This window comes from Rhagoletis zephyria, unplaced genomic scaffold (assembly GCF_001687245.7).
Source record: "Rhagoletis zephyria isolate East Lansing unplaced genomic scaffold, Rhagoletis_zephyria_1.1 Rzeph_scaffold_03358, whole genome shotgun sequence".
Classification (NCBI taxonomy): Eukaryota; Metazoa; Arthropoda; class Insecta; order Diptera; family Tephritidae; genus Rhagoletis; species Rhagoletis zephyria.
The window spans coordinates 1-25,827 of NW_016160441.1; the positions used below are offsets into that span (position 1 = coordinate 1).

General features: G+C 38.0%; 3 protein-coding genes across 3 annotated transcripts; 2 read left to right on the plus strand and 1 right to left on the minus strand.

The window, feature by feature from the left end:
• Positions 1 to 5,925: 5,925 nt before the first annotated feature.
• On the plus strand, positions 5,926 to 12,020 carry LOC108368855 (uncharacterized; the record flags this gene model as incomplete). Its single annotated transcript, XM_017623795.1, has 9 exons — positions 5,926 to 6,117; positions 6,184 to 6,590; positions 6,644 to 6,859; positions 6,923 to 7,256; positions 9,341 to 9,607; positions 9,690 to 9,873; positions 10,000 to 10,206; positions 10,276 to 10,477; positions 10,559 to 12,020. Coding segments are annotated over 9 exons (2,115 nt in total), but the record flags the coding sequence as incomplete, so codon positions are not given.
• A 6,663-nt stretch (positions 12,021 to 18,683) lies between these two features.
• LOC108368852 (zinc finger protein 879) lies at positions 18,684 to 20,959 on the minus strand. The gene is made up of 7 exons (XM_017623791.1): positions 20,516 to 20,959; positions 20,220 to 20,446; positions 19,863 to 20,161; positions 19,688 to 19,795; positions 19,432 to 19,627; positions 19,256 to 19,320; positions 18,684 to 19,178 (listed from the first exon to the last, which is right to left on the minus strand). Exons 1-7 carry the CDS (start codon positions 20,881 to 20,883, stop codon positions 19,047 to 19,049), a joined length of 1,395 nt encoding a protein of 464 aa, XP_017479280.1. The 5' UTR covers positions 20,884 to 20,959; the 3' UTR covers positions 18,684 to 19,046.
• Positions 20,960 to 21,506: 547 nt separating this feature from the next.
• On the plus strand, positions 21,507 to 24,171 carry CSN3 (COP9 signalosome subunit 3). The gene is made up of 9 exons (XM_017623792.1): positions 21,507 to 21,710; positions 21,856 to 22,010; positions 22,070 to 22,163; positions 22,240 to 22,484; positions 22,838 to 23,212; positions 23,323 to 23,454; positions 23,515 to 23,697; positions 23,840 to 23,907; positions 23,976 to 24,171. Exons 1-9 carry the CDS (start codon positions 21,656 to 21,658, stop codon positions 23,989 to 23,991), a joined length of 1,323 nt encoding a protein of 440 aa, XP_017479281.1. The 5' UTR covers positions 21,507 to 21,655; the 3' UTR covers positions 23,992 to 24,171.
• The last annotated feature ends 1,656 nt before the right edge of the window (positions 24,172 to 25,827 follow it).

A 25,827-nucleotide genomic window follows, 5' to 3' on the forward strand; every position in this document is an offset into this window, starting at 1 on the left:
ACATTGGTATGCCGATTATAGTTGGACATGTACATGTACATGTACATATGTATTTACGTTAGAGAAGTCCTTGGTTTTACGTAGAGGTTTTAAATCGTGTTTTTCTTATTTATATAGCGAAAGTCTTTTCTATACTAAAAACACTTGAAACCAGTCACCAATCGAGACCCAGAAACTGGTCCCAAAGTTAGGAATTTTCAATTTTCAGTTTATTTTTGTCATCATCTTTTCGTTCTGTCAAGACTCGCCACTTGCGGTTATTGGCCAATTGAGATCACCGCCAATATCGAGATCCGTGATTGTGTTATATCTTTAGACTCTATGTGATCTACTCTTGCAAGCATAGGGTCCATGGTTTTTATTTAGCTCTGAACTGAACAGACTAACCTATCCGAAAGTTAATAAATTTCAACGTTATCTTTGCTCGAAGACACCTTGCCTGTCCATTATTACCAGATAGATGAGCATGAAGTCTCCCGCAATATATTTAAGTATATACATAACCTTGAAAGCGAAATATTCTAATGTGGTCGAGGGAAAAGCCAAACATTCTCGGACTTTTTCTACCGTGTCATTACAAAGCCCGATCTTTTACTTTCACAAACTCGCATTCATTTAAAAAGGTTTTCTTAATTGAAAAAGTCGGTATTAATTGAGATTAACTGAATGTTCTGAAACCTTTTTGGGGTTCTTGCAATATGATTCAACCCACCTAATCACAGGTAGCATCAGCTTTTCCTGCAGTATAATGGAGGGCGACGCCGAGCAAAGCATTAAGCGAAACAGCTGGAGCAATGCCAAGCGTCAGACTGATGCCAATGAGATTATAAACTCTCTTAGGCTAGGGGCTTAGGCCCTGAGATATCACGCAGATCATGTATTTACTTCAGCATCTAGCAACTTTTATGTTCTCAAATTGGTGGTAATATCCGCGAAAAATTATGAATTTTTGTAGTTTTTTTTCTCATTCAGGCTTGCATGGCGGTTGGCTTAAGATTTGAGGCTTTCCTTTGTCTCTACAGCTTCTGTGAATATTGTAGTTACGGCCGCCAGGCTCTCTACAACAACAACATAGGAAACTCCTGCCAGCGTCTCACTTTTCATTGCGGACATTCAGTTTTCCATTACCACAGGTGCCCAGATTTTTCCAATTATCTACTTTTAGAGATACTTCTGTTAAAATGCTTTAACTCATCACGATCGATATGCTGAATCCCTTTAAGGAAGGCAAAAATGGAGCGGATATTGTTTATCTGTCATTCCGGTTTTTAAACCAGATCAGGAGCGCACAGCTCAGGCATCTCGTCTTTAATTGCATGTCACGGAATGAAGCGCTCTCAGAGCAACCTACCTTTCTAAAAAAAAATTAAAAAGTTGCTAATTACTTGGCAGACGCTCTTGTAATCAGACAAGCAGCATTACATTTTTTCGCTCTAGCTATGCAGTAAAGACGTCGCAGCCCCCTTATTTTGGAGTTAAACTACCGTCTGTGTAGAATTGAGAGATGTATTTGATCCAAGAAATTACCCTAACTACTATTCTCTCTCTGTGGTATTAATGTGTTATACCTCCCAGTTAAAATAAGTCTTGATTAACAAGTTATTTTTTATAACTGGTAGGCAAATATTATCTGTTATAGTAGTGTATCCTTTCCATGATACTTTCCAGCACGGTGCGACCCTGCAAATTAACGCTACAAAGAGTTTACCTGTTTTACGTTTCACATTAAATCGAATAATGCATTTTTAACAAAATTTAAAACTTTTAATCGTTACTTATGTACATAGGCAACAAAATATAAACCAACATACGCATTTTTTTCGCAAAACTAAGAGAAATTTAAAATTCACGAAATATGTGTAAAGTGACCGCAAGCTAATTTAGATTAGTTAAATTGTAGCTAAAACTGTTGCGCGGTTTGTGGGCAACAAAATAGTGTTACGCATGCCTTGTAGGAAATAATTGTCACTATTGTTTTTTCAGGTAATAACACCACTATTCGATAGTCATTTATACTAGTGGAAAGACCTATAATCCTAGGCTATTTGTTTGTCACTTATACCCTCAAGCAGGGTGTTCGATGACTCGACTTGTTTCTACAACCGGTTTTCGAGTTATTCGAAAAACGGCAATTTGAAAAAAACGGAAATTTGCTTTTAATTTTTCCCGTTTAAATAACGCTTACAGTTAGTTAGAAATGAAAGCCAAGCACTTAGGAAGTGACCTCGGACATAACATAGGGTATAAAAAAATGGAATTCGACAAGGGGGCGTAGCACCTGCCATATGCGGGACATTTTTAATCAGCTATAACTTTGAACCCGCATATCACATGACTTTGGAAATTGGTGTATTGAGGTGCATATTTAAGGTAGATGCTTTCAGTAAAGTAGATATAACTTTGTAAAAGGGGCGTGGACCATCCTATAGGTGTGAAATTGTTATCAGCCATAACTTCGGAATCATAAGTCATATTACTTTGAAATTTTTGTGTGAAGACAGATTCTATGATAAATACTTAAATTAAAGTATCCATATGTATAAATGAGTTTGTAAAAGGGGGCGTGGAATATCTTACAGGCGTAAAATTTTTGTTATAACTTTGGGACGCACATCACATGCTATTAACTTTGGCCAGCTGTTTTTACAAGTAATTAACTTTTCACCATGCATGGTGAGTTAACAAAAGCTTTTCGATTGCATTTTTTGTTGGGAATTCCACCGTTCAATGACAATGACAAAATCACGACAATGAAGCATGATCAATTGACACTTTATTGCAGATCATGATTGTTGAATTTTTCGTGCAAGTTATTTTCTTATGTGCACTTAAGAGATGTGTGTATATCCCGAAGCCACAAAACCGCAAGGCAAACCGTTCACAATTCAAATGTTGTTGTTTTGCGAGCAAATTAGATTGCCTGAAGCAATAATCCGCTATTTCGCAATTAATCGATTAATGCAGGGGGTGATTGACCATAGAACGCCGCAGAACCAACACATATCATAACCACATGCATACATGCAAATGTACGGATTTTTGCACTTCGTCATTGACAGCAACTGATACCTAAATACAAATTAATACTTAAATATAAACTTGTTTCCCAAATTAAGTCACATTCTACATCTCGCTTCCATTACTTTGCTTTAAATGTGAGTTAGATAGTTTGAAAGCCCCTTTCCTTTTTTAGGTTTTAGAATTTATCTGCCCTTTAAACACCCATTTTTTTCAGAAAAAAATCTGTTTGAAGGACAGATAAATTTTAAACTCGACATTAGAAAACGGCACTTAGTGTCTAGTTTAGCTTGATAGATACCCTGCATGCTCAGTCTTAAGACTCCTGAAAATTAGTTATTTGATAGGAAACATCCTCAGTTTCATATTTTTTAGTTTAACTTCGCTTTTAAGGCTACAATGTACTACTTTAAATATATAAAGTATGTAGGTACATTTACGGTATTGAGGTATTTACAAAACAAACGGAATATAGCGATGTGAAATCCAGGGTCCAAGAACAAAGGGTATGATCGAAACCAAATGTCGTTCTCGTAGTTTTGTTCCCAATAACGCTTCAAAACCAAAACCAAAATGAGAACGAAACTGTTGAGAGCTTTCTCAATGGGAATTATATAAGAACAAAACCCTGTGGAACGTTTACAAAGAGAACAAAATGCGAACAATACTTTTGGGAAAATTTCTAGAAGAACAAAATGGAAGCAAAAGTCTACGGAACGTTTTGGAAAAAAACAAACGGGAACAAATCTTCTCTGAACTATTCGAGCAGAATCGATGCAAGAATAAAATGTTTCACATAGCGTTCATAAGTTTGAAATGTTTCAATATTAAAATTATGCAAATTAGGTCAAGGGAAGACTTTAGACACGAACTTTGCAACAAAAAATAATTTAAAATTGTTCCATAAATTGACAAATCGCCCAGAAAATTTAATAGAGCTACAAGGCTTGAGGTTTTCATGAATTCAGCACTTTTCCGTCTCTTGCAACCTTTTCGCAGTTCCTTGTATCTTATAAGGTTGCAGCGGCCCAGTAAGCATTAATATCGGAGGGTGCCTACGGTATTACGCCAGTATTGTTCTCTGAGTTTCTTCCTCTCCTTCCTCAGCTCTTCATTGATTGTGCTAGTTCTGATCGTAAAGAAAGGCTGAGGCAATGCGGAATGATTTTCCGTCATCCTTTGTCAAATTTGGTTTGGAGACAAACCGGTTTTGGCGTTGTGCCATCTTCTTCATGTACCGTTCTATGTCCCATCAGGCAAGTGTTAGCGGATATGTACATTCATGAGGAAACAACAGCAATAAAAATTAGAAGAATTAGAAGGGCTGAGGCCATTACGAGACGATCCAGCCGCTGTTCTTTCTAGATGATCTGCTTCCTCGTTGCCCTCAATCCCTATGTGTTATGCTACCCAAATTAGCTGAATAACATTGTGTTCCGCTAGGATCTTAAGCCCATCAGTGCACTCACGTACGCAGAAGAATTTAGCCTCAAATGGTGGAGTTGCCTTGGGTTCAACCTGAATTTTACTCGATAATATAAGTCTCTTCATAAAGGAGTTACTCCAAGTTGCCTTGCTGCAAAGCTCTACCTGGAATTTTTTCTCAAACACTACTGATTTGAGCTTAATATATCTGGGTAAGAGTGGTACCATAGTTACCCGTATTTTTTGTTCTGCATTGTCGTACACCGCTGTGGCGTAGTGGTAAGCAGTGCGCGCTTCCCCACCGCAGGGCCTGGGTTCAAGCAGCAATGCAAAAATATATAGAAAAAGATGTTTTTTAACAGTGATCGCCCTTCGGTAGGCAATGGCAAACCTCCGAGTGTATTTTTGCCATGAAAAACAGCTTCTCATAAAAATACAATCGCCGTTCGGAGTCGGCGTAAAACTGTAGGTGTAAGCGCCAATCTTTCTATATATTTTCGTATATAGAACTAGGCCATTGATAGTTGTGGGGTAACCCAGGGCTGGTTGAAAATAATATTGAGTTATTCTTGGTTTTTATTCCCTTTCCCGTTATGATGACGGATGCATATGCAGCTGACTTTACCCCTTACCCCCCAATTTTCATTTGTAATTAAAGTTTCTTGGCCACTAATTTTCACATCAACCTGGAAAGAAGATCAGCTGTGATCTGGGAAGAAGGGTTCTTTTGACGTCCCAATCAATCCAGTAAATCTTTCTTTGTTGGATCCTTGTCTGTAGGACTCTTAATATGTTGTAAGACATACATACATATATAAGTATGTACTAACCTTTATCATTTTTATCCTGGCTGCCTCACTGGGCCCCTATTACATGTTTCAGTGCGCTGTTCCTTATTCATCCTAACCCACTGTCTAGGTGCCGTCTCAGCATTGTTCTTCATATGTATAGGTCATAGAAGGCGAAAAGTCTTAGCTCGTCGTTGTCCTCTTGAGCTATCAATAGTTTTTCTTAGAAGAATAGCAGTTACTATAGTCTTCCTTACAAACGTAGAATTCCGCGTTCTCGAGAAATTATAAGGCTCCTGGACTTAGTTGAAAATTTATTAATTTTAGGTATTTTTTCAAACACATAGCCAACCTGTTCTACGTCGAAGACTCACGCATACTAAAAATACCGAAATTCTTCTTTTCACTTCTTTTACTTCTCCCTTACAGCACAAAAAATATGAACTGACTACACGCTTTTATGATAGTAATTAAATTTGTAGCAAGTAGTTAGTTTTAAGGTTTTCTCCCCCGCCTTGTAGGCTCAACTACTGTACTTTCCCCCCACCTCGCTATCCACCCAAGTATAACTTCTTGAACAACACTTTAATGTGTTTAGTCACTTTGCCACCCCCAATCGATCGTAATATCTTTAATTACTTTCCAACTCCAATACTTGCATTGCAACATTGACTTACTTCCATTATGTTTGCAGGACTATGTGACCGTCTACGATGGCTATACCACACGTGACCCAATTGTATTGAAATTTTGTGGCGGCGGACAAGCAGTACCGTCAGCAGTTTCTAGTGGACCAGAGTTGCTGGTGGAATTTACTACATCGCCTTTTGGCACATTTACGGGTACATCTTCGCAAGTGCTGCCACTGTACGGCTTTCAATTGGATGTAAGCCTCTTTGATGCTTAAAAATAAACCCAAACCCACTCAACCACTGATGTTTTTGTCTTGCAGGTCGAGGTGATTTTCGTCGACATAATGAGCCCGACCTATTCGAAAAATAAAAAGCCTTGCGAATTTTGGATACGCGGCGCTGGTCGGGGAATACTTGAGAACCCTAAACATTCGTTAGCGCCTAACACCACCTGTCTTTATCACCTACAAGGCATGGGTGTCTTCAAGACCTTCGATCACTTGAGCTTGTCACGTCGCACCAGCGCTCAGGGTATGAGTCAGCCACTTTCACGTTTTAAAGTGTGGATCTCAATGATGAAATTCAATTTGGATCCCGAATTTGGGCAAATCGATGAGACCTCTGTGGGCGCGATTGGTGTACTACAAACGCATGAGGATTGTACTGGCATGCTACGTATCTGGGATGGTGCATTGAGGGAGCCACCCGCATGTAAGGATCTCAATTGGTAAGTTCACTTACAGCTTGTGTTTGGCAAAATGTTTATGTATTCTTTTCTAGCGCAAGCGACACGCCCTCCCATCCGGTGCTCACGCATTACACGCAGAATTCCACCAATGTTATTGCACGTTTCTGCCGTGGTACCATACCGCGCACCTGCGATCGTTCCAACATCAACGAAACCTACGCGCGACCTTGTACGATATCTGAAAGTTATGTGTCGAGCAGCGACAGCATTACGTTGGAGCTTAAGAACACTGAGTCAACTGTGCTGCGGTGTGTAGAAATGGAAAATGTTACTTTCGATGCGTTACATCACTCAATTTTTTTCACTTTCAGTCCGCTGGAGTTTAAACTGAAGTACGAGTTCATCGACTTGCATCAGGACGGTCTACCGCTGGCTGGTGGCGAGAACGACTGTAGTCGCAAATTTGTCAGTAGTCTTATGGATCGCAAGGATCCAGCCATCTTTCGTAGTGTGCGCAATATATTTCTATTCGGGCGTGGTGGTACGCGTTACTTGAAATGTATATACAAATTCGAAGGCCAGCGGGGCGAACGTATACGTATCAAGTTGCGTAAGGTGACTACGTTGAATCGGCCATGCATGTCACGCGTAGACGAGGACATAAATCGTTCATTTTGTTACGGTGACACAAATGCGCGTATTGAGGTGAGTTTTTTTGTATTATACACTTTGTGCAATAATTAGTTAGAATGGGTTAAGAGTTCAGGAGTTCTCAAAAAATTCGACAACAGACCGCAGCAGCCAAATTTGGTACTGATTCCCGCATGCTCTTAAACCAGCTTGATCTCCAGTCATTCCTTCCAGAAATGGGGAGCCTCGGACATTGCCTGATAAGGTCAGCGATTGCATTCTTTTAATTAGAACTGTTTAAAAAAAAAAAAAGATTATAGAAAGGCTCTATAAGGTAAACGGTTGCATTTTTTTCTTTAATAATAGCTTAAACTAGGGATTATACATTATTGGAGGGGTTTAAAGGGCAAGTGAAGATATGGTTGGTCTTCACAAGCCGGACATGTGTTGGGTATATCTGGATCGAGATTGTATAAGGACTGATGGTTACTATTTTTACTACGGCATTCACGAGGCAAGAGTACAGGCACTTTGCACAACGTCCGGTCTAGTAATGTTGCTAAATAAGTGTGCATCTCGTCCTTTATTTCATAAAGATACAACCTACAGCAGCAATTATGCAGGCAACATCATAATGCATCCCGTTGATGTCCAATATCGGTGAAACGTCGGCGTTGGGGATCAATAAAACTTCCTCAGATGGATGAGGAAGCTTTGTAATAAAAGCACCCATTTCTCTCCAGAGTGCGTTGTTCTGTCAAGTCTGAAGCTTCTTTGACTGCGTCTTACTTAGCCCAAACAGCCGATGGCCAAACAGGCGCAGCGTAATTTAAACCCGGCTTTCCAATATCTTATTTGTTAACAACAACTTCTCTCTGCGTAATCCCTAGTATTGTCAGCGAGCGATTTGAGGATCTTGCTGCGGCGCTGTACTTTATTGTCAATTGCGATTGTGAAAACACTCGTCTTTTATAGAAGAGAGTTAGCGCAAGTCATCAATTCCATTGCCAGGCGCTAATATCGAGCATTCGTTAGCATAGCATATTGAAGTTTAACAGTAGTGGGAAACAAGAACTCGGTGGGACGCCTTCTTATTTTCTCTGAGTTTCGAGGTTTGATTTCACTCCAGGCAATTCTCCCTTTACTATTTTAGTTCCTATATTATAGAAGATGTCTCAATGTCATCTAGTGCCGTGGAATGACAAACAGCACTAAAAGCTTGGACAAGTCCAGCACAACAAGAGTAGTTTTTTAGAAGGGTCGGTTACGATTAATGCCTAACGGAGGTCCATATGCACGTGAAATGCGGGAGTAGTAAGGCCTCAAGTATCTTTACCACTGCGGAAGGGAGAGTTATGTTGCTGGTTTCCGGGGTATTAGTACTGCCTTTTCCATGTCCGAAATGGTCAGAGAAGCTAAAATAAGAGTCACACGTTATTTTCAGAGGTAGTGCAGTCTTCTGGTCCCTCGATGTTTGCCCTATCCAACGATTCCTTTTTCATCTGAAATAACAGCTGAGTAAATAGCTGGAATGTTAACATCTGCTGCGGTGCCTTCCGTTGTTATTTCTAAATTGTCTTCCTTATATCGCTTCTTCAACAAATGAGAACGTCCAACAAAAACCCTAGAGTTTCGAAGCAGCCATTCTTCTGACCTCCTACTTGTTCTTCTTTAAAACTGGCCAAAACGAACATCATTAATAGACATATTTTTGGTCTCGCGGTTTCTGGGATTGAATAATCTGAGTCAATGGGATTTCTTGGACCTACTTAGGCTATATTACGTTGTGTTATTTGAACTCCTTAGTACACTGCTTGTGAGTTGCTTCGAATCTTTCATGCTGGGACCAACTACTAGAAAACTTTTCTTGAAAAAATGTCACATATAACATATTTCCTCAAGTTGATACGCCTGGTATGTGCTCTCTTTGGCTCGCCATGGCAATTTGCGCATGAATGCTAGACCGGCATTCCAGTAACTGGCACGAACTTTTTGCTATAATGAGTTCATGCCAGTGACGGTTTACATTACGGCAGTAACTGGAATGCCTTACTGGACGAGGCATTACTTCTAGTTTTGTACTTCTAAAAAGAAATGTACATAAGTAGTTCTTTGCTCTCATTTCATTACTATAACTACTAACACTCCTGATTTTCTAGATCTTCGAACGACCCTACCACGATTCGATTTTACTGCCGCGCGGCTGCCTTTGCAATTCGTCGAACTCTTCGCATCTGCCTGTGGAATACACCTCTACAAGTCGTGATCTTGAAGTGCATTTTACCGCCATAAATATGACCACACTTGACGATCCGGACGCCATAAACTTCGAAGGCATGTTCGAATTCATCAAGGGACCAGCAAACTGCAAAGATGGACGACGAAAATTCGGCCCTAGTGGCACTATACAGATGACGTTCGGTGATGTGAGTATGAATTGCTTGGGGGTCTTTTTAATGGGGTACTTATTGATAGTATTTTTAATCTCCTGCCAATTATCATTCGCAGATGGAATGCCGCACACGACCCTGGTTAATTGAACCTTCGAATGGCAACAAATTTCTCTATGTGCGCCTTAAAGCCATATTCTTGCGTAAATACAATCCCAAAAAAGCAATGAATACCACCATAGTGGGCACAAGCTCATATCGGTGCGAAACTAAAGCTCGCGTCGTGCTAACAACTTCCGAGGGTAAGTAAGAGCTGGAGAAGGGAGTTACACGAAACTCAAGTAAACTTAGAGTACTTCCAACTTCCACAACAAGCTGTTTTTTTTTTCTTAATAAACTTATATTAAGGGTCTGTCTTTCTCATCTAGGTTTGACCATCACCGCTTGCCCGCTATCGCCCGACTCAAAAGCTTACGAGTTTGTAGAAATTTTCAGCTCTGGCTGGAATGAGCGTCCCATTTACTCGATTGCGAATCGTTCCAAAGCCATTAGCGTTGAGTATCTGCGTCCTGAGAATGGTGACTTTACATTCAATTGGATGGAATTGGTTCCTAGACCAGTACTGAGTATAGCAGGTAAGCAGATAACTAAGCTGCTTACTTCCGTTTTGTTCGAAAACTTATTTTCACATCAACCTTTTGCAGAAGACTGTCAGTACAAATGCTCCGAACTGGGAGCTTGCGTTAACGCTAGCGTTTGGTGCGACGGCATTGTACACTGCCCCTCCGGTGACGATGAGACCTTCCTACAATGTTCGGCCATCATGAAACTACCCACTGAGATATTGGCCACTTTGTGTCTCATCATTGTGTTGCTGTGTTGCGCCTTTGCCGCTTTCGCATACAAGTGAGTAGAGCTGCGTTTTGCACCATCCATTCCGAAGGACAAACGAAAAATCTCATTTAGGCGTTTTGCTTTCCATTGCAGAAAAATCAAGCGCAAGTTTCGCGGTTCATCAGTGCTGCAGACGCGCCTCAAATCGCTTAGTTCTATGGATACGGCCGTGTTGGATGAGAAGGAGGTGATTTGCTGACAAAGCGACAATTCTGTGCGATATGTCGAAATCGATCGTGTGACCACAGTCTGACCACTTTCGATGGAAATATACAAAATCGCGCAGAATTGTGCCCCGGAACGATTCAGCATAATACTAAGCCTAACAAGAATGCGTATATTCGTTTGAATGGGCGAAATCGAAAGGCAACAAAGCTACATACATAATTTAAAACTACATACATACTTAGTACGTGTACGACCGACCCGATTCACCTGTTTTTATGCATTTGAATTTTATTCAAAAATTTCGTATGTAAGTTTTTACCCGTATACTACTACTACTACTACTACAACTACATACTACATGTGTATGTGTGTAATACTACTATTGTGTCGTCTCTATGGAATGATCTTTGTAAAGTTTGAAAAAACAAAACACAAGAAGAACAAAACTATACTTTTTTACGACTAATTTTAAGCCACAAATTAAGGCATCGATCGAATCGCAGAAAACCCAAGCAAATCTTTTTTTTTACATTAAACAAATTTGGGTGTCTGTATGTTTGTACTATAGCCTAGTCTAGTTATGTAATGAGTGTTCTAAGTAAGCAAGTAGGAAAATCGTTACTGGACAAAGCTTTAGATTTCATTATAAAATCATTTCAGTTGCAAGTACTACATACGCATATTGTATTTACACATGAGGCATACGATCTCGAAACTCTGCTAACGCTGCTAGTTAATGAAACATGTATTTAGATCTCAACTCTTTTTGAATTTTGTGGGTGCATAAATGAAACTTATCTTCAGTCTTTGAAATGTCAAATTCGTTGTCTGATTTCCTTCTCGCACAAAACTTTAACTAATCTTAAGCTTTTGAAGGAAGCTTTTTCTTGGCGACTTTACCTGTCTTCCTTAAAACAAAACATTAACTAACCTTAAGCTTTTGAACAAAGCTTTTTCTTGGAAATAAGTACGTATTTCTTAAGGCAAAGCAAGTGGGAAGTTTTTCAGTTTTCTTTTTCGTTCTACAAAGCCCGCCTCCCTCTCATGACCAGTGATGTTCAGAGAGAGCTTTTACTCTATGCGCGCCCATACAAAATCTACAGAGAGCTTTAAAGAGTTCCGCCCGCGGGCGCTCGTGCAGGATAGCAAGGTATATTTGGCCTGAAGCGACCACTGCTACGACATGTAATTGGTGTTCTCACCAGGCACGGCCTGAGAGCAACCCACGCTATTAGAATGGGTATGCAGTCAAACGACTGCTGTCGTAGCTGCCATAATGTAGAGGAGATTTAAAGCGTTAGCTATCACATAGACGATCGTTCCTCAACTAATCTGTTGAACGTTTGGCTGAACTGGATTCAGCTTATATCTCCGACTTTGTGCGCTTCATCAGAGCTATAAATTGGTTTTACTTATAAGGTAAGAGTGGGATCGTAAGGAGCCTTTAATATGGCATCACAATGGGCTCATGGTTTCCTAAGTGAGTTCTATTCCTGTACTGCATAAGAACAACCAGGATAACCTTGCCTAAACCTAACATGGTCAAAGTTTGTAAAAATCCGCTAGTATTCCCGAGCCAGCTGCTTTTCTGTTAAGGAGCAATTTTATATATAGCATTTTTTTTTAGAGGAGGAAGCATCGAAAGCCTAACGCCGTCACTATGAAACTTTAACCCACTAAACCTCCTACCGTTGGGAGGCGGTTGGAGCACTAAAATCTACGTCTGTTACTGCTCATGCTATTCCACTCTTTGTCTTGGTTGGTGTTAAACTACCCACCCCTTTTGTCTTGTACCACTAAGAAGTTCATCTCTAAATCTAGTACTGTCCGGATGCAGTAGTTTAATGCTGGTTCTTCGCTATTATTTGAGCAGTTCCCCCTCTATATACCTCAACTTTTCAAGAAAACGGGCTTTCCCAGTGAACTTTTCTAGCTGTCATTACGGGTTGTGTCGGAGGTATTTTGCACTTGGGCAGCCATATGGGAGACATCTTTCCGCGCTGACTCGCTCTTTAGTATTAACCATATCAGGTTCTCTGGTGTTAAGTACGTACCTTATGGAGCTAAAACGGAGACACTTGAAAAATACGTGCTCTGCGTCTTCGGTGACTGCTGGTCAACATTGCTCGCAGCAAGGTTTTGGGGTAAGTCCAAAGAGGTGTAAGTATGCTTTAAAACAGCGCTGCCCCCTGATAATTTGAATCAGTTACTGCCTATTGAGTCAGGAGTCAATTTTTGGTATGAGCCGGATAAGTCCACCCGCTTTTTGTAGTGCTATCCCAGCGAGTCTGCCACTGTTCTCCGCTTTGTGCTTTCGCTGTGGTTTTAAGTGTTGTATGCAATGCGTGACGCTGATCCTAAGGTTGAAAATGATAATCCTTGCTTTTCAAGAACTGAATTTATTTTCCTTCAAATTTGATCCTCATCTTCAGCGACATTCAGAAGGAAGCATCTACAATTTCAATTTTATAGCAGTTTAAAAAGATGCACACCCCCCTTCATGCGTACATACTTACATACAGTGGCGGTCAAAAATGGATGAATGGTGTTTCGTTTTTAATATTTACAATGTTTTTCAAGCTAAAATTTTTCTGATTTTTTTTATAAAAATATGGTTCATGCTTTAACAAAAACAGTATAAATCTCACTTGCAAACTTTATATAGAACTTAGAAAAACTCCAAAATTTTTTATCTAAATTTCGAGCTTTTTAACCAGAATTTTTAGCATTTTTTGGGTATGCAGTTAACAGGCTTATAAAATTCTAGTAATATAAGTGCAAGTTTTGAGCGGCTAAAAAATTGCATTGATTTTTGATACTTCTTTTTTTGTTGACAGCTTTTTGCACTTTTTTCCATATAAACATGAAGAATATGCGCAAGACCGCGTAGTTTTCCTAAATTTCGCTATTTATATGGAAGAAAAAAACATAAAAGCCGTCAGCAAAAAAAAAAAATTTTTAAATCAATGCAATTTTTAGCCGCTCAAAACTTGCAGTTATTTTATAAGAATTTTATAACCTTGTTAACTGTATACCTAAAACATTTCTAAAAATTCTGGTCAAATAGCTCGAAATTTAGATAAAAATTTGTGGAATCTTTCTAAGTACTGTATAAAGTTTGAAAGTGTGATTTATATAGTTTTTGTTAAATCATGAACCATATTTTTATAAAAAATATCAAAAAATTTTAGCTTGAAAAACATTGTAAATATTAAAAACTAAACATCATTCATCCTTTTTTGACCGCAACTGTACATACATACATACATATGTAATTACTGAGCAGAGAAATGAAATGCATATAGATACAAATCATACCTTCATACATACATACATACATACATAGATAAAAATTAAGTAGTGATAAATAACCTCCGGAAGTTTGATGACCCATAATTTATACCCATTATGAGGATACAAACTTACTTACATACATACATAAATAAGTTTTTAGAAACTCATAATCAAATCCCAGCATTTATTATGCGACGCACAACAAAAACAATTATGTATTTAGAAATGTTAGTAATCAATGAAAATGAATAATACAAAAAATAAGAAGCAGTGAGAGAAAGAATACTTAATCAAATATGAATGCCACGGTGCTAACACAACTACAAAGAATGCATAAATATTAAAATAAAATTTAAAAAAATAAAAAATTTAAAAATAAAATTACCGTTATTATGCAGTTGGAAAAAAAGTGTTTTAAAGTCAGCATTCTTCAAGTACCAACTTCGAAGTTTTGCAATACAAAGTAAAATAAATAAAGTTATAGGCAATAAAAGTTTTTCGAAAGTTTGCGAACGCAAACCAACAGCAAAGTGGTTCATATAAAAAAGAAAATCATTCAACACGGTGGTATTTTAATTATTTGTATACGTACATACATACATACGTTTACAGTATTTTAAGTACATACATACATATGTATGATATGTATAACTTTGGCTGAATAGATAGATGTATTGTGTGTAATTTGACGAGACTGGACAAAATGCAAATTTAATTCAAACAATACTGCCACCTGCAGTTTTCCAGTTACGGTTAAGTGCAAATGAGTCTATGTAAAGTTGCATGTGTAGAAAGAGTGTATGCAGCCTATGAACAAGACTTTTAATTGTTGTATTAGTCGTTAAGTCATACGAATTGTAAAACTACTTACTTGAAATAAATATAAGGAATATTTTAGTTATTTTAATGTTATAGCTACGGTATGTTTTTTTTTTTCCAGTGAGAAATGCTTAGTATTTAAAACAAAAATTTGTATGCAATTAAATTTGAAATATTACTAACAGCCCACCCTGTGTCACGTGGGTCTATCTTACAATAGGCCTTACAAAAAAACTGTCACAATCGGACTATAAATAGGAACTTTTTCTTAATAACCCGAATTCAGCAGCACCTTGCGGATCCATTTTTGTCTCATTTCAACTCAGTCGTAATATAAATAAGGGTTTTGTGGAAATACCGACTTTAGCACCACCTAGCGGATACATATACGTATATATAGTATACATTTCGATTGCAACTGAATCGGAGGATGAATAGGGACTTTCCGAATATTGCTACTCTAGCGCCACCTAGCGGCTCCATTTCTCAGTCATATTTCGTTGTGAATCGGATTTTCTAAATATATTAACTTCAGCGCCACCTAGCGGATTAAAATATAACCTCGGCACATGCGAAATTCTTTTTAGATCCGTTCATTAGTTTTTAAGTTATGGCCTTTCATGCGTAATAATAATAACAATAATAATAAGGGTCCCACATGACTTGCGTTTCGTCCGATTGCAGCGTGGCTCTGTAGGCGACATCTTTTTTCTCGAAGTCTAGTTTTTCTTTCGAGCTCGCTGAAATCCGACTACTTTTTCGGCGTGCGTACCAAAACGCAACCCGCAAATATTGGGTTATCCCGTTATTTGGTACCAAACGACTCAGAGAAGTATTTTCCAATTCGAGCTGGTGGTATTACTCAACGTCACTTTACACAGCCGCATCAGCTTCGAGAGGATGCCAAATTCCGACATCGCGGCGTTTAGGCAACTCCTTTTAGTGCTAAGCTCCAGCAGCTTTGCTGTTTTTAGCCGCGTAATCGCAATTCGGGACTCGTCATAGTCAGGCGGTGAATCGTCGACTCGATCATTATCGACTGGGGGCTCGGCCTCGTCTTCTTCACTTTTTTCAGTGCTGTTGCATTCCTTCCAGAATTTAAGTACCTTCTGGACATCGGTTTCTTGGTCGCCTGGTTTTGATACCTTCCGTAAGGCGCCTAACTCTATGATAAAATTGTTGGTTTTTCCTGCGGCCAGCATTTCAATGCCTTCGCACTCACGTATTACGGTCTCTCTCTCATTGCGGCAAATACATCCCGCTTCCCTCTTCAGTTCCCTATAAAGGTCCCACATGGCTCGCGTTGCGCCCGATCGCAGCGTGGCTCTGTAGGCACATCTTTTTTCTCTACAGCTCCTCAGCGTACCAGTTATTCTTTCGGGCTCGCTGAAATCCGAATACTTCTTCGGCGACATTACTTAATGAGCGGGAAATGTAGTTCCACTGCTTGCGTATGTCGGTTTGTTGAAGAGTGATCTCTGAGAGCAGGTGTGAGAGTCGAGTAGCGAATGCATTTGCCTTCTGTTTGATTGTAGCTTTTCTACGTTGAGCTTCCCTTGTATTGTTAGGCCCGCATTCTTTGTTGCACAAAGGCGGGTGCGTATCTAGGCTGCAAAAATAAAATGGTCAGAGTCGATGTCTGGCCCTCGGAGTGTACGTACGTCTAAAACACTGGAAGCATGCATTCCGTCTATAGCAACATGGTCGATTTGGTTTCTCGTTTTTCGACCTGGAAACAGCAAAGTAGCTTGATGGGTCTTTCTATGCATGTACCTAGTACTGCATGCTACCATGTTTTAGGCCCCAGCGAAGTTGATCAGACTCACTCCGTTATCGGACGTTTCGTTTTGGAGGCTGAATTTTCCGACGGTTGGGCCAAATATGTCATCCTTGCCCACCCTGACATCGAAATTGCCATGCACGATTTTAATATCGTTACGGGGCCAGCGCTCGCATGTGTCTTCCTCCAAGTGCTCATAAAAGAGATCGTTGGATGTTACGTCCATCTCTTCCGTCCGACAACCACAAATCCAACACCAAACTTGCGCTCCTTTACATTGCAGCTGTAGTAGACGTCGCAAGGCCCCAAGCACTTCTTGCCTTGCCCCGTCCAATGCGTCTTTTGGATGGCGGTGATGTTAGCTTTTCTCCTTACGAGGGCATCAACCAGCCGGGCGGAGATACCTTTCCCATTAAGGGTCCGGATATTCCAGATGCATGCTATCAAATCGTTGTCTATTAAACATTTGCTGTGGTCGTCATCAAAAGGGAAGTCGCTCCTGAGGCTTTATTTTTGTAATTCACTGGAAGTTTTTTAACTGGTGACTTCCAAAGACAGCGCACAACCCATTGCTGGGAGGGGTGTTTTCTTAACCGAGTACATGTTTATATATAGCGAGCCGCTGGCCCCAAGACAGACGCCCGCTTGTAGCCGCACCTACTGTTGAGCAGACTCTGCAGACTTCAGTAAGCTCTCAAACCGAATAAGTCGCAGTGGCCCCACCGAAGTTCCATCTCTTTCTGTCATGACTCAAGGCTCCACTCGGATTGGTTGCCGCTTCTCCCACATGGGGGTTGCTCACGTTGTCCAGAGTGGAAGAACTATAATGCGAAAGTAGGGATTGAGTATAGCCATGCAACTGTAACTGCACCCCATTGCTTTCTTACGCATACATTAATAATCATGAATTTAGATCAATTATTTAAAATATAGTTAATGTAGTTTTATACAATCATACAGTTACTCAGCTCAACAGTCGCTTTGGATATTTTAACGCTGCCCAGAATCAAAAAGTAGCTAGACTGTTTAGTTTGTATTCCAAGAATTAAGTAAAGTTTACTAAATAGCTGGGCCTAGACATCTGCATAGCGCAACTTACGCCTATAAATATTATTATACTTCTGTATATTAAAAATATATCCGCATACTTTTGGAAAACTGGGTTGTTTGAGTTACTCCTCAATTAAATTATTTTAAGTCTTATAGTTTACATATTGTTATCATTTGAAACAAGTCTTGACATAGACCTAAACCAACGCCATCAAACAAACTCCACTTCCAATTAAAATAGAAGAAAAACGAGATTTAACACTGCCTAAGTAATGATAAAAATCCTAGTTTAAGTTGAATGTTTTATCGTCAACATAAAAAACATTGATTGTCATTGTTTTCCTATGCGAAACGATATGGGTGTTTATTTATAATTTTTAGCGGTTTGTGAAAGTGTTACGTTTTTTTATGTTTGAGCATTTGGAAATCTATATTTATTAAAATTAGATTTAAACGCATACATGCCGACATAAAAACCTACATAAAATGCATGCATACATATTTACGTGAAATTTTAAATCAAATACAAACATACGCAGACAATAAAATTACAAATTATATGCATACATACTTATTTATGTTAACTATGTAAACTATTCTGAGGGTAAGCAAAATAGATGGTAATGGATTGCGATTAATACTTAGTAATGAAATGCATAAGTAAAATATCTATTCTTAGCTCTATTTATGTATATTGAAAGTAAACTTAAAACATAGAAAGAAACACTTAAATTATTTTTCAACAAAACAAGTGCATAAATACATACCATTAAAATTTGTAGGCATTGAAAAGAAAAAGTTGTATTAAGTTGCAGATATGCATACATTTTTGTGAGTTGCACAGACTTTTGCTGCTCAAATTATATTGTAATTCATTGTCAGTGTATATAACATATTCATTTTAGTGATTCAACAGAATGTAGAGGATTTTAGGTTTTGAAACAAAAAACATAGAGTTGTTTATTGAAAATATAAATACACAATTAAACTCACAAGGCATTGGATTGCAATTAAAAATATACAAAATTAAAAAACATGTTTTAAATAACAAAAGCGTTCGAATTGAAATTGATGAGGTGCGCGTAATTAAAAACGCAGCCGGCAAAAGTTTAAATGGTTTAGAGATAATTCATTGTAAAGAAAAGATAAAACTAGTGAATTTAAACGAAAAAAATTAAATTTGAATATTTAAACTAACAGTTCATTAAAAAACTAATACACTAAAGATACATCAGTAAAAATTCAAAAAGGAAACTAATGAAATTCATAATTAAACAAAAGAAAATTTAGCGCGATTTTTTTTCAGTCTTAGTGCAGTAAATTACTAAACTAAAAAGATATATAATTAATACTTACATAAATATTTAAAAAGTTGAAATCATATCATAAGAAATGAGAAATAAAGAAAATGAAAAATGTTTATAAAGAAACTTAAACTGTGTTGGTGTATGATTTAAAGTAAATCGCCTTCTAGTTATTTAGATATGTAGGAAACTGCGTATCCTCCGAAGGTGCCGGTATTGTAACACCACCCGTATCCACTGCAGGCTCATGCGGCAGTGAATCAATGCTTTCAATGGGCAAAAAGCAGTCGGCGGACATCTGCATAAGATAAAATGAAAAAATATGATAGAAATAAAGGAACTACATACTTATATTATGTACTTCACAAAGCAAACCTCATTTTTATCACGTAGCTTATGCGGATTTTTGGAGCCACCGGAACGCGTTGCATCCATTGAATCTACAAAAAAATAAATAAAAATGTAAAAAGGATAAGCATCTTAAAAATGATAATTGAACAGAATATTGGCTACAGTGAAGGTACTAAATTTAATATCTAACAGTGACTCACCTTCATGATTGACGATAAGTCCCTTACGATGGTCACGCTTGTGCGCTTCCAGCCGCTCTGCACTGATCGTAACATAATTACACAAATCACAAGCAATATTTCTATATTCCTCCACATGATTTAAACGCATATGCCTTTTATAAGCGCTTGTTTGTATGCAGGAAAAGTCACAGAGCGCGCATTTCAATTTTTCCGCCTGAACAAATGGTTGCTATATTTTCTAATACACTGTTATTTGCAACAAAAAATCGCTCACCTTCTCATGCCGCAGCTGATGCCTATGCAATACACTAGGGTCCCGGGTAGAAAACTTGCACGTTTTGCAATGCAATGGCTTTTCGCCCGTATGTTGACGCATGTGTATCTAAAATGGTAAGAATCTGGTTAACTATGTATGTGAAAATAAAAGTGTATATCCATTGGCAACCTACAATCAAGCTAGCCTTACGCGCCATTTTCTTGCCGCATACATTGCAAATGAAGGGTTTGATTTTATTGTGTACCGCTTTGACATGTTTCGATAGCGTTTTACCATTCACGAATTTTCGACTACATATTTCACAGGTCTTTTCAGCATAGTACCTATTCTTATTTATCGGTGCTGCTTGAGCTCTAGTTTCGTCGGGTTTTGGTGTATCTTGTTGCAGGCGTTTACGCTGAACTGCACGCAGTGAACGGAGAACGCGAGTTCGCCATTTTTTATGCACCCGCATGTGACGCCAGATAAGTACTGAAGAGGCATAAAATAAGAAATATACATTAGCTATAATAATGCCGTTTCTACCCACCTGAAGCATGCGCCTTATACTCGCATTGCGGACAGTGGAGTAAGTCCACATCCACTTGATGTGCCTTCCAGAGATGAGCGGTGCAACTACGCCACTTTGGCAGTTCAATGCCGCATTCAAAGCATTTGAACTCCTGCACTGCTGACACATTTATATGGCACTTAGTGTGTAAGGACAGCTTAGATTCATTTTCAAACTTGTAAGGACATGCATGCGTCACTGGACAACTGAAAATAAGGCCAAGAAATATCTCTGGTTTATCAGCAAATAACCTTTGTATTATGCGAACTATTTACCGCATGGTCATTTTGGAACGCAGCACAATGCGGAAATTTTTAAACGGCATTGGACGCAATTCAGGTTTGGGCAATAAAGGTTCTGTTGGTGTTAACTCTGGCGCTGGTAGGTTTTTGGAATCTTCTGTGGCAGCTGCATGAAAATCATCTGGATTTTGTAGTCCATATTTTTCATTTGATTTTAGCTTGGTTTCCGCTATCGGAATACATTTGTGATATTCAATCATATGTCCACGTAAATCCTCGATCAATGTATACTGACGAAAGCACATATTGCAGACATAAATTACTCGTGTTGTCTTACTGGAGGCTATTGAATCAGACCCAGGGGATTCCGGGCAAAAGTCAATCACATCCTCACTGTTCATTTGGAAAAATCCGTTCTGCTTTTTCTTTACTGAATTTTGTTTATTTTAATTTACACAGATTTACCCCGCGGGTAAATATTTACGAATGTCATGTGGAAGAGGCAAGCCAATGAAGTTAAAATAAAGGAATTGCTACAGTGGACAAAAGTGGGCATTTTCCATAATTCAATAAATCAATGAATCATGGGTCATTTCCACATCTAATAAAGGACAAATTAAATTTACGATATGTCCCTCAGAGTTTCAAGCACTATCAAAGAAGGTAAATTATAAAAAGGGACAGCTTGTTACCAAAGAAGATAAATCTAGATTTACGTTCTTTGGTATGTATAGATTTACGTTCTTTGTACACACTCCTGCATTCGAAATTCGAATATTGCAACTGTTATTTCAATTTAAAGGAGACAGGGGCTACTCGAATTAAAAAGAAATTATTTAACTACATACTTAAATAAAAATTCTAAAGGGGCAATTCTTTCTAATTTCCAACCCGAAATACTGAAAATATTACGCCCTGTTATTTTCTTTGTCACCCTGTGCTGTTTCAACGCCCTCAGTTTTTCTGTACGTCCGGTACTTATTCAGTCCAAACCGATTCCGCTGGTGTCTTTGGTCCCAAACCGGTTCATGCTAGTGCATAAATATCCCAAACCGTTTCGCATAGCAACAAAAAAGAATTAGCAAAGAGTTTGCAATTGACAAATAATGAATTTTTAGTCGAATCATTTGCCTGTAAACTTTACAAAAAATATAAATTTTTAATAACAAAGCGATGGCCACCGCATTGGAGAACTACGTTAACAATGTGCGGACAAAGAGTTCCGAAGGTGGGTGTCGATATAGAGCTCAAGACAGTTCCAGCTAAGCACCGTTCAACCAAGGCCGAGAACTAGACGCATGCCGGCAAATAACTTACCAACTCCAAAGTTCTTCACAATGGTTTGACAAAATGAGTTTAATATTTTCTTATAGGAAACTTTCGCATAATGGTGGAACAACTTAATGACTCTGTCGAGGTGCTTTCAAGGTATTTGGACTTACTAGATAACGTGCTGGAAACGTTGGATTTTCAGCAGCATTCGCTGGGCGTACTTTACGTGTTGCTAGTCAAATTCAATGGTGCTGCGGTTGGTTAAAATAGGGAAGCATTTAAAAATCTCGCAAATAATTAATTTAATATTTTTAGAATGCAAATGCAGATCTGCCACAACTGTTCAACCTTTACAAAGAATTTATAAGTCAATGCAACGGAGAGCAGGTCCGGTACGCTACGTATACATGTAAGTGTAAAGTAGTAATTTTAGCAAGCCTGCATACATTTGAAAATTACAATTATTTGTCTTGAATCTACAACAGATTATGATCTATGCCACATGTTTACAAACCTCATCGTTGATCACCCGTACTGCATTCAGGGCATCAAAGTAGTAGCACAAGCCATCGAAAAAATTCGTCTCTGCGACTCTCAACAAACCAGCATTCACTCCGATCTCTGTCAGCTGAGTTTAAAATCTAAGTGTTTCAAAACAGCGTTAAGCTTTCTGGATGTAGACATTACCACCATATCAACTGCATCGGAGATACGAGGGCAAAACTCAACTGTATGTAAAAATCTGTGTGTTTGATTTTTAATAATTACCGCAGTGTTGCGCATTATGATATACGACTTAGCATTAGTTTCGACTTATGTCTAAAAAAATTTTCCTCCTTGTGATAAGAAAAAGTTGTACGTAGTTTCTTTTGGTAACCTCTGAACATAAATATGTTTAAAAGATTTTTCTTCGGAGGTTTATAAGCTAATACTCTGTGACAAATTATCAGATTAAGAACCATTTCACAACACTGCAGTAAATGCCAATTCAAAATTGCCTATTTAAAAAACTGGAAATGTTTCGAAATTAGGGTCTCCAAATTTATAGCACCCGCGTTGATTTAATTTTATTATATTTTACAGGAAGCGAACAATGACGCCAAATATTTTCTACTCTACTACTATTATGGTGGCATGATATACACTGCCGTTAAAAACTTCGATCGCGCCTTGTACTTCTTTGAAGTGTGTATATCAACGCCCGCTGCAGCCATGTCTCACATAATGTTGGAGGCATATAAGAAATTTTTACTAGTTTCTCTCATTCTGCACGGAAAGGTTTTGCCGATACCAAAATATTCAGCACAAGTGATTTCGAGATTTATGAAACCGCTCGCTCAGGCTTATCACGACTTAGCAACCGCTTACGCAACCTCATCCAGTGATGAACTACGAATTGTTATGAATAAATCTAGTGATACCTTTACTCGAGATAAAAATATGGGTTTAGTTAAACAGGTATGCGTGCATTGATTTATGGCAAAGACTATAAATCTTTTGTTATTGTATAGTTTCTTTTTTTTTAACTGTTTTGTAAAGTATTTTAACTAAATTAATTTAATTTATAGGTTGTAACTTCGCTTTATAAGAAAAATATACAGCGGTTGACCAAAACATTTTTGACGCTCTCGCTTTCCGACGTTGCTAGTAGAGCTCAACTTGCAGATGCTGCCGAAGCGGAAAAATATATTTTTAATATGGTGAGATTTCATAAATTGATTTGAAATACTTTTCTAACCTTTTTTCAATTTCGCATAAAGATCAAATCAGGGGAAATTTATGCAACTATAAATAAAAAAGACGGAATGGTGGTGTTCAAAGATGATCCGGAAAAATATAACTCCCCTGAAATGTTCCTTAAAATCCAAGAGGATATGGCACAAACGATGGAATTAATAAGGCAAATAAATAAAATGGAAGAGGAGATTTTACTGAATCCCCTGGTGAGTAAATTAGAAAAAAAAAACACTATGAAAAGAAAACAGAAAGTTTTACTAAGTAAGGTAAAAGAATTATGAAGGAATGCCAAAAATATAACGCACATCCGCGTCATTGTCAGTATTAAATATTTCTTTTTATTTACAGTACGTTAAAAAAGCTTTGGGCAATCAGGAGGATGAACTTACGTCGCAGCATGCAAAATCATTTTCAGGGTAAATATTGAGACGTGTATATAATCACTGATAAATAAATACTAATATTTTCTTTTTGCTATTTTCAGAGATCCAACAGATTGATGATGCCACAGAAGTGAATGCACTCTAGCCGCGCTTTTGTCAAATGAAAAAAAAAAACTGTACGGAATCTGTTTCATCTGCTTCATGCTCAAATGCATTTCTTCTGTATTCAACAAAGAATTTGTCTGCAGCAAAACTTTGCCTATAAAGAATTATTAAAGAATTGTTTTTAAATTCATATTTTTTATTGCCATTGTTATTTGAAGGTAAAAACGTGGATAAGTGGCGATTGGCAAAAAAAATTTACCGATGATGAAATTTACGCAGATAGATAAATATGTCAATGAAAATTTGCGCTCTTTAGGTGATCTCTGAAAACTCAAGAAATATTTTTAAAATGGCTTCATTAGCTACGCATGAATTTTGAAATGAAGTTCTAGCGTTTAATGTAAGTTTTGAAGCTTACATTTGCTGATGATGTTGTTGTAAGCATAAAATTACTCGAACGAGTTTTGTGTAATGCTGCTGAAGTGATAGCGATCCGGTGGTAATACGCAGCCGCAACACAGCCAAAAAAAAATTAGCTAAAAATATCTTTCTCAGCACATCGCATGTTTAATAATATAGAGAGGTAATTCAAAATTTACGTTTTTTGGAGATTTCCTCATTCAATTAATAAGCATGATAAGGAAGATATGTTCAGCCTCACAGATGACTAAACTTCCCAAAAATGGCGAAGATATCGCACACCGTATTCAAAAGAGTCACAACGCAAAATTTGGCATTTTTGAGAATATGCCCGAAAAATGTACGCAGCGCTCTTATTTACCTTTCAGCAAAGGCCGGAGTTGTGACTCTTTTTAAGATGGTGTGCGATATGTGTCTTAGAACTGTATTTTGGTATACCACATGTATTAATTGAACAAACTTTGAATGCGTTTTCGCACAAAATTGAAATTTGAAATAATTCTGTATATTATTAAGCGTGCGACATGATTTGGTAACTATAACCAACAAATGTAACGATAACCAAATCATCTGTTGATGGAAAATATTTTTCGCAATTTTTTTCTGAGTGCAAAGTCATCAAATCGCTGCCAGCATTGATCGTGAGCAAAGACAAAGGAACCCTCTTGTAAGCGTATAAAGCGGTTGGCAGGCCGGTGCTTAATTGTGCTTTGCTACTAGTTCATGCTTTTCAGTTCATTTTTGTATTATATTTTTTTAAACTTGGTTCGTTTTTTTGGTAAAAGGTTTTAAGTCAATCAAAAGTATGCAAAAAAAGTAAAGCCTGCCTTAAATTTTGTTTTATTATTATATTAGCGCAAAAGCTTTTGTGTCAATATTGCACACCATGTTAACTTTCGAAATCGTCCAATGAAATATAAAAAATCCAAAAGTCAACTTTGGTGGCCCACTTTAGAAAACTTGACTCACGACTGACGTATCACGTAATTTTCTTTCGTATGGTTTTTGATCCGTGAACGGATGTTACGATTCGAGCCCTGGACTCGCGGATTTGCATTAGCGGAACGATCCAGATTTATTTCTGGCCAAATTCTGCTACTGCAACAGCATTTACTAATCTTTTCTTGGGAATATGTTTTGTTACACCAACTGTGTAAACACGAATATGAGTAGCTACAGCAATCCCACGACAGTCGGGTCCACGTAACCGGAACGACCCAGATTTATATTTGGCCAACCACTGCCACTCCAGCAACATTCCCCAAAAATTTTTTGGGGAGCTTGTATGCTGCTACAACAACAACAACAACCAAACAATAGTCAACGCGACATAGTTTCAATGTTTCTATTAAAACAACTACAGTACCCAGACCGTAACTTGGCCAGAGACGATCGAAGAGAATTTTTACACTTAGAAAATTTGTACAG

Excerpts from the sequence above, each read along its gene's own strand:
- LOC108368852 (XM_017623791.1), bottom strand. The coding sequence starts at position 20,883 with ATGAACAGTGAGGATGTGATTGACTTTTGCCCGGAATCCCCTGGGTCT. Across the intron at positions 19,796-19,862 it reads CGCGTAAGGCTAGCTTGATT|ATACACATGCGTCAACATAC; the intron begins GTAGGTTGCCAA and ends TTACCATTTTAG. Across the intron at positions 19,628-19,687 it reads ATCAGCTGCGGCATGAGAAG|GCGGAAAAATTGAAATGCGC; the intron begins GTGAGCGATTTT and ends CCATTTGTTCAG.
- CSN3 (XM_017623792.1), top strand. The coding sequence starts at position 21,656 with ATGGCCACCGCATTGGAGAACTACGTTAACAATGTGCGGACAAAGAGT. Across the intron at positions 21,711-21,855 it reads GCGGACAAAGAGTTCCGAAG|GAAACTTTCGCATAATGGTG; the intron begins GTGGGTGTCGAT and ends ATTTTCTTATAG. Across the intron at positions 23,213-23,322 it reads ATATGGGTTTAGTTAAACAG|GTTGTAACTTCGCTTTATAA; the intron begins GTATGCGTGCAT and ends TTTAATTTATAG.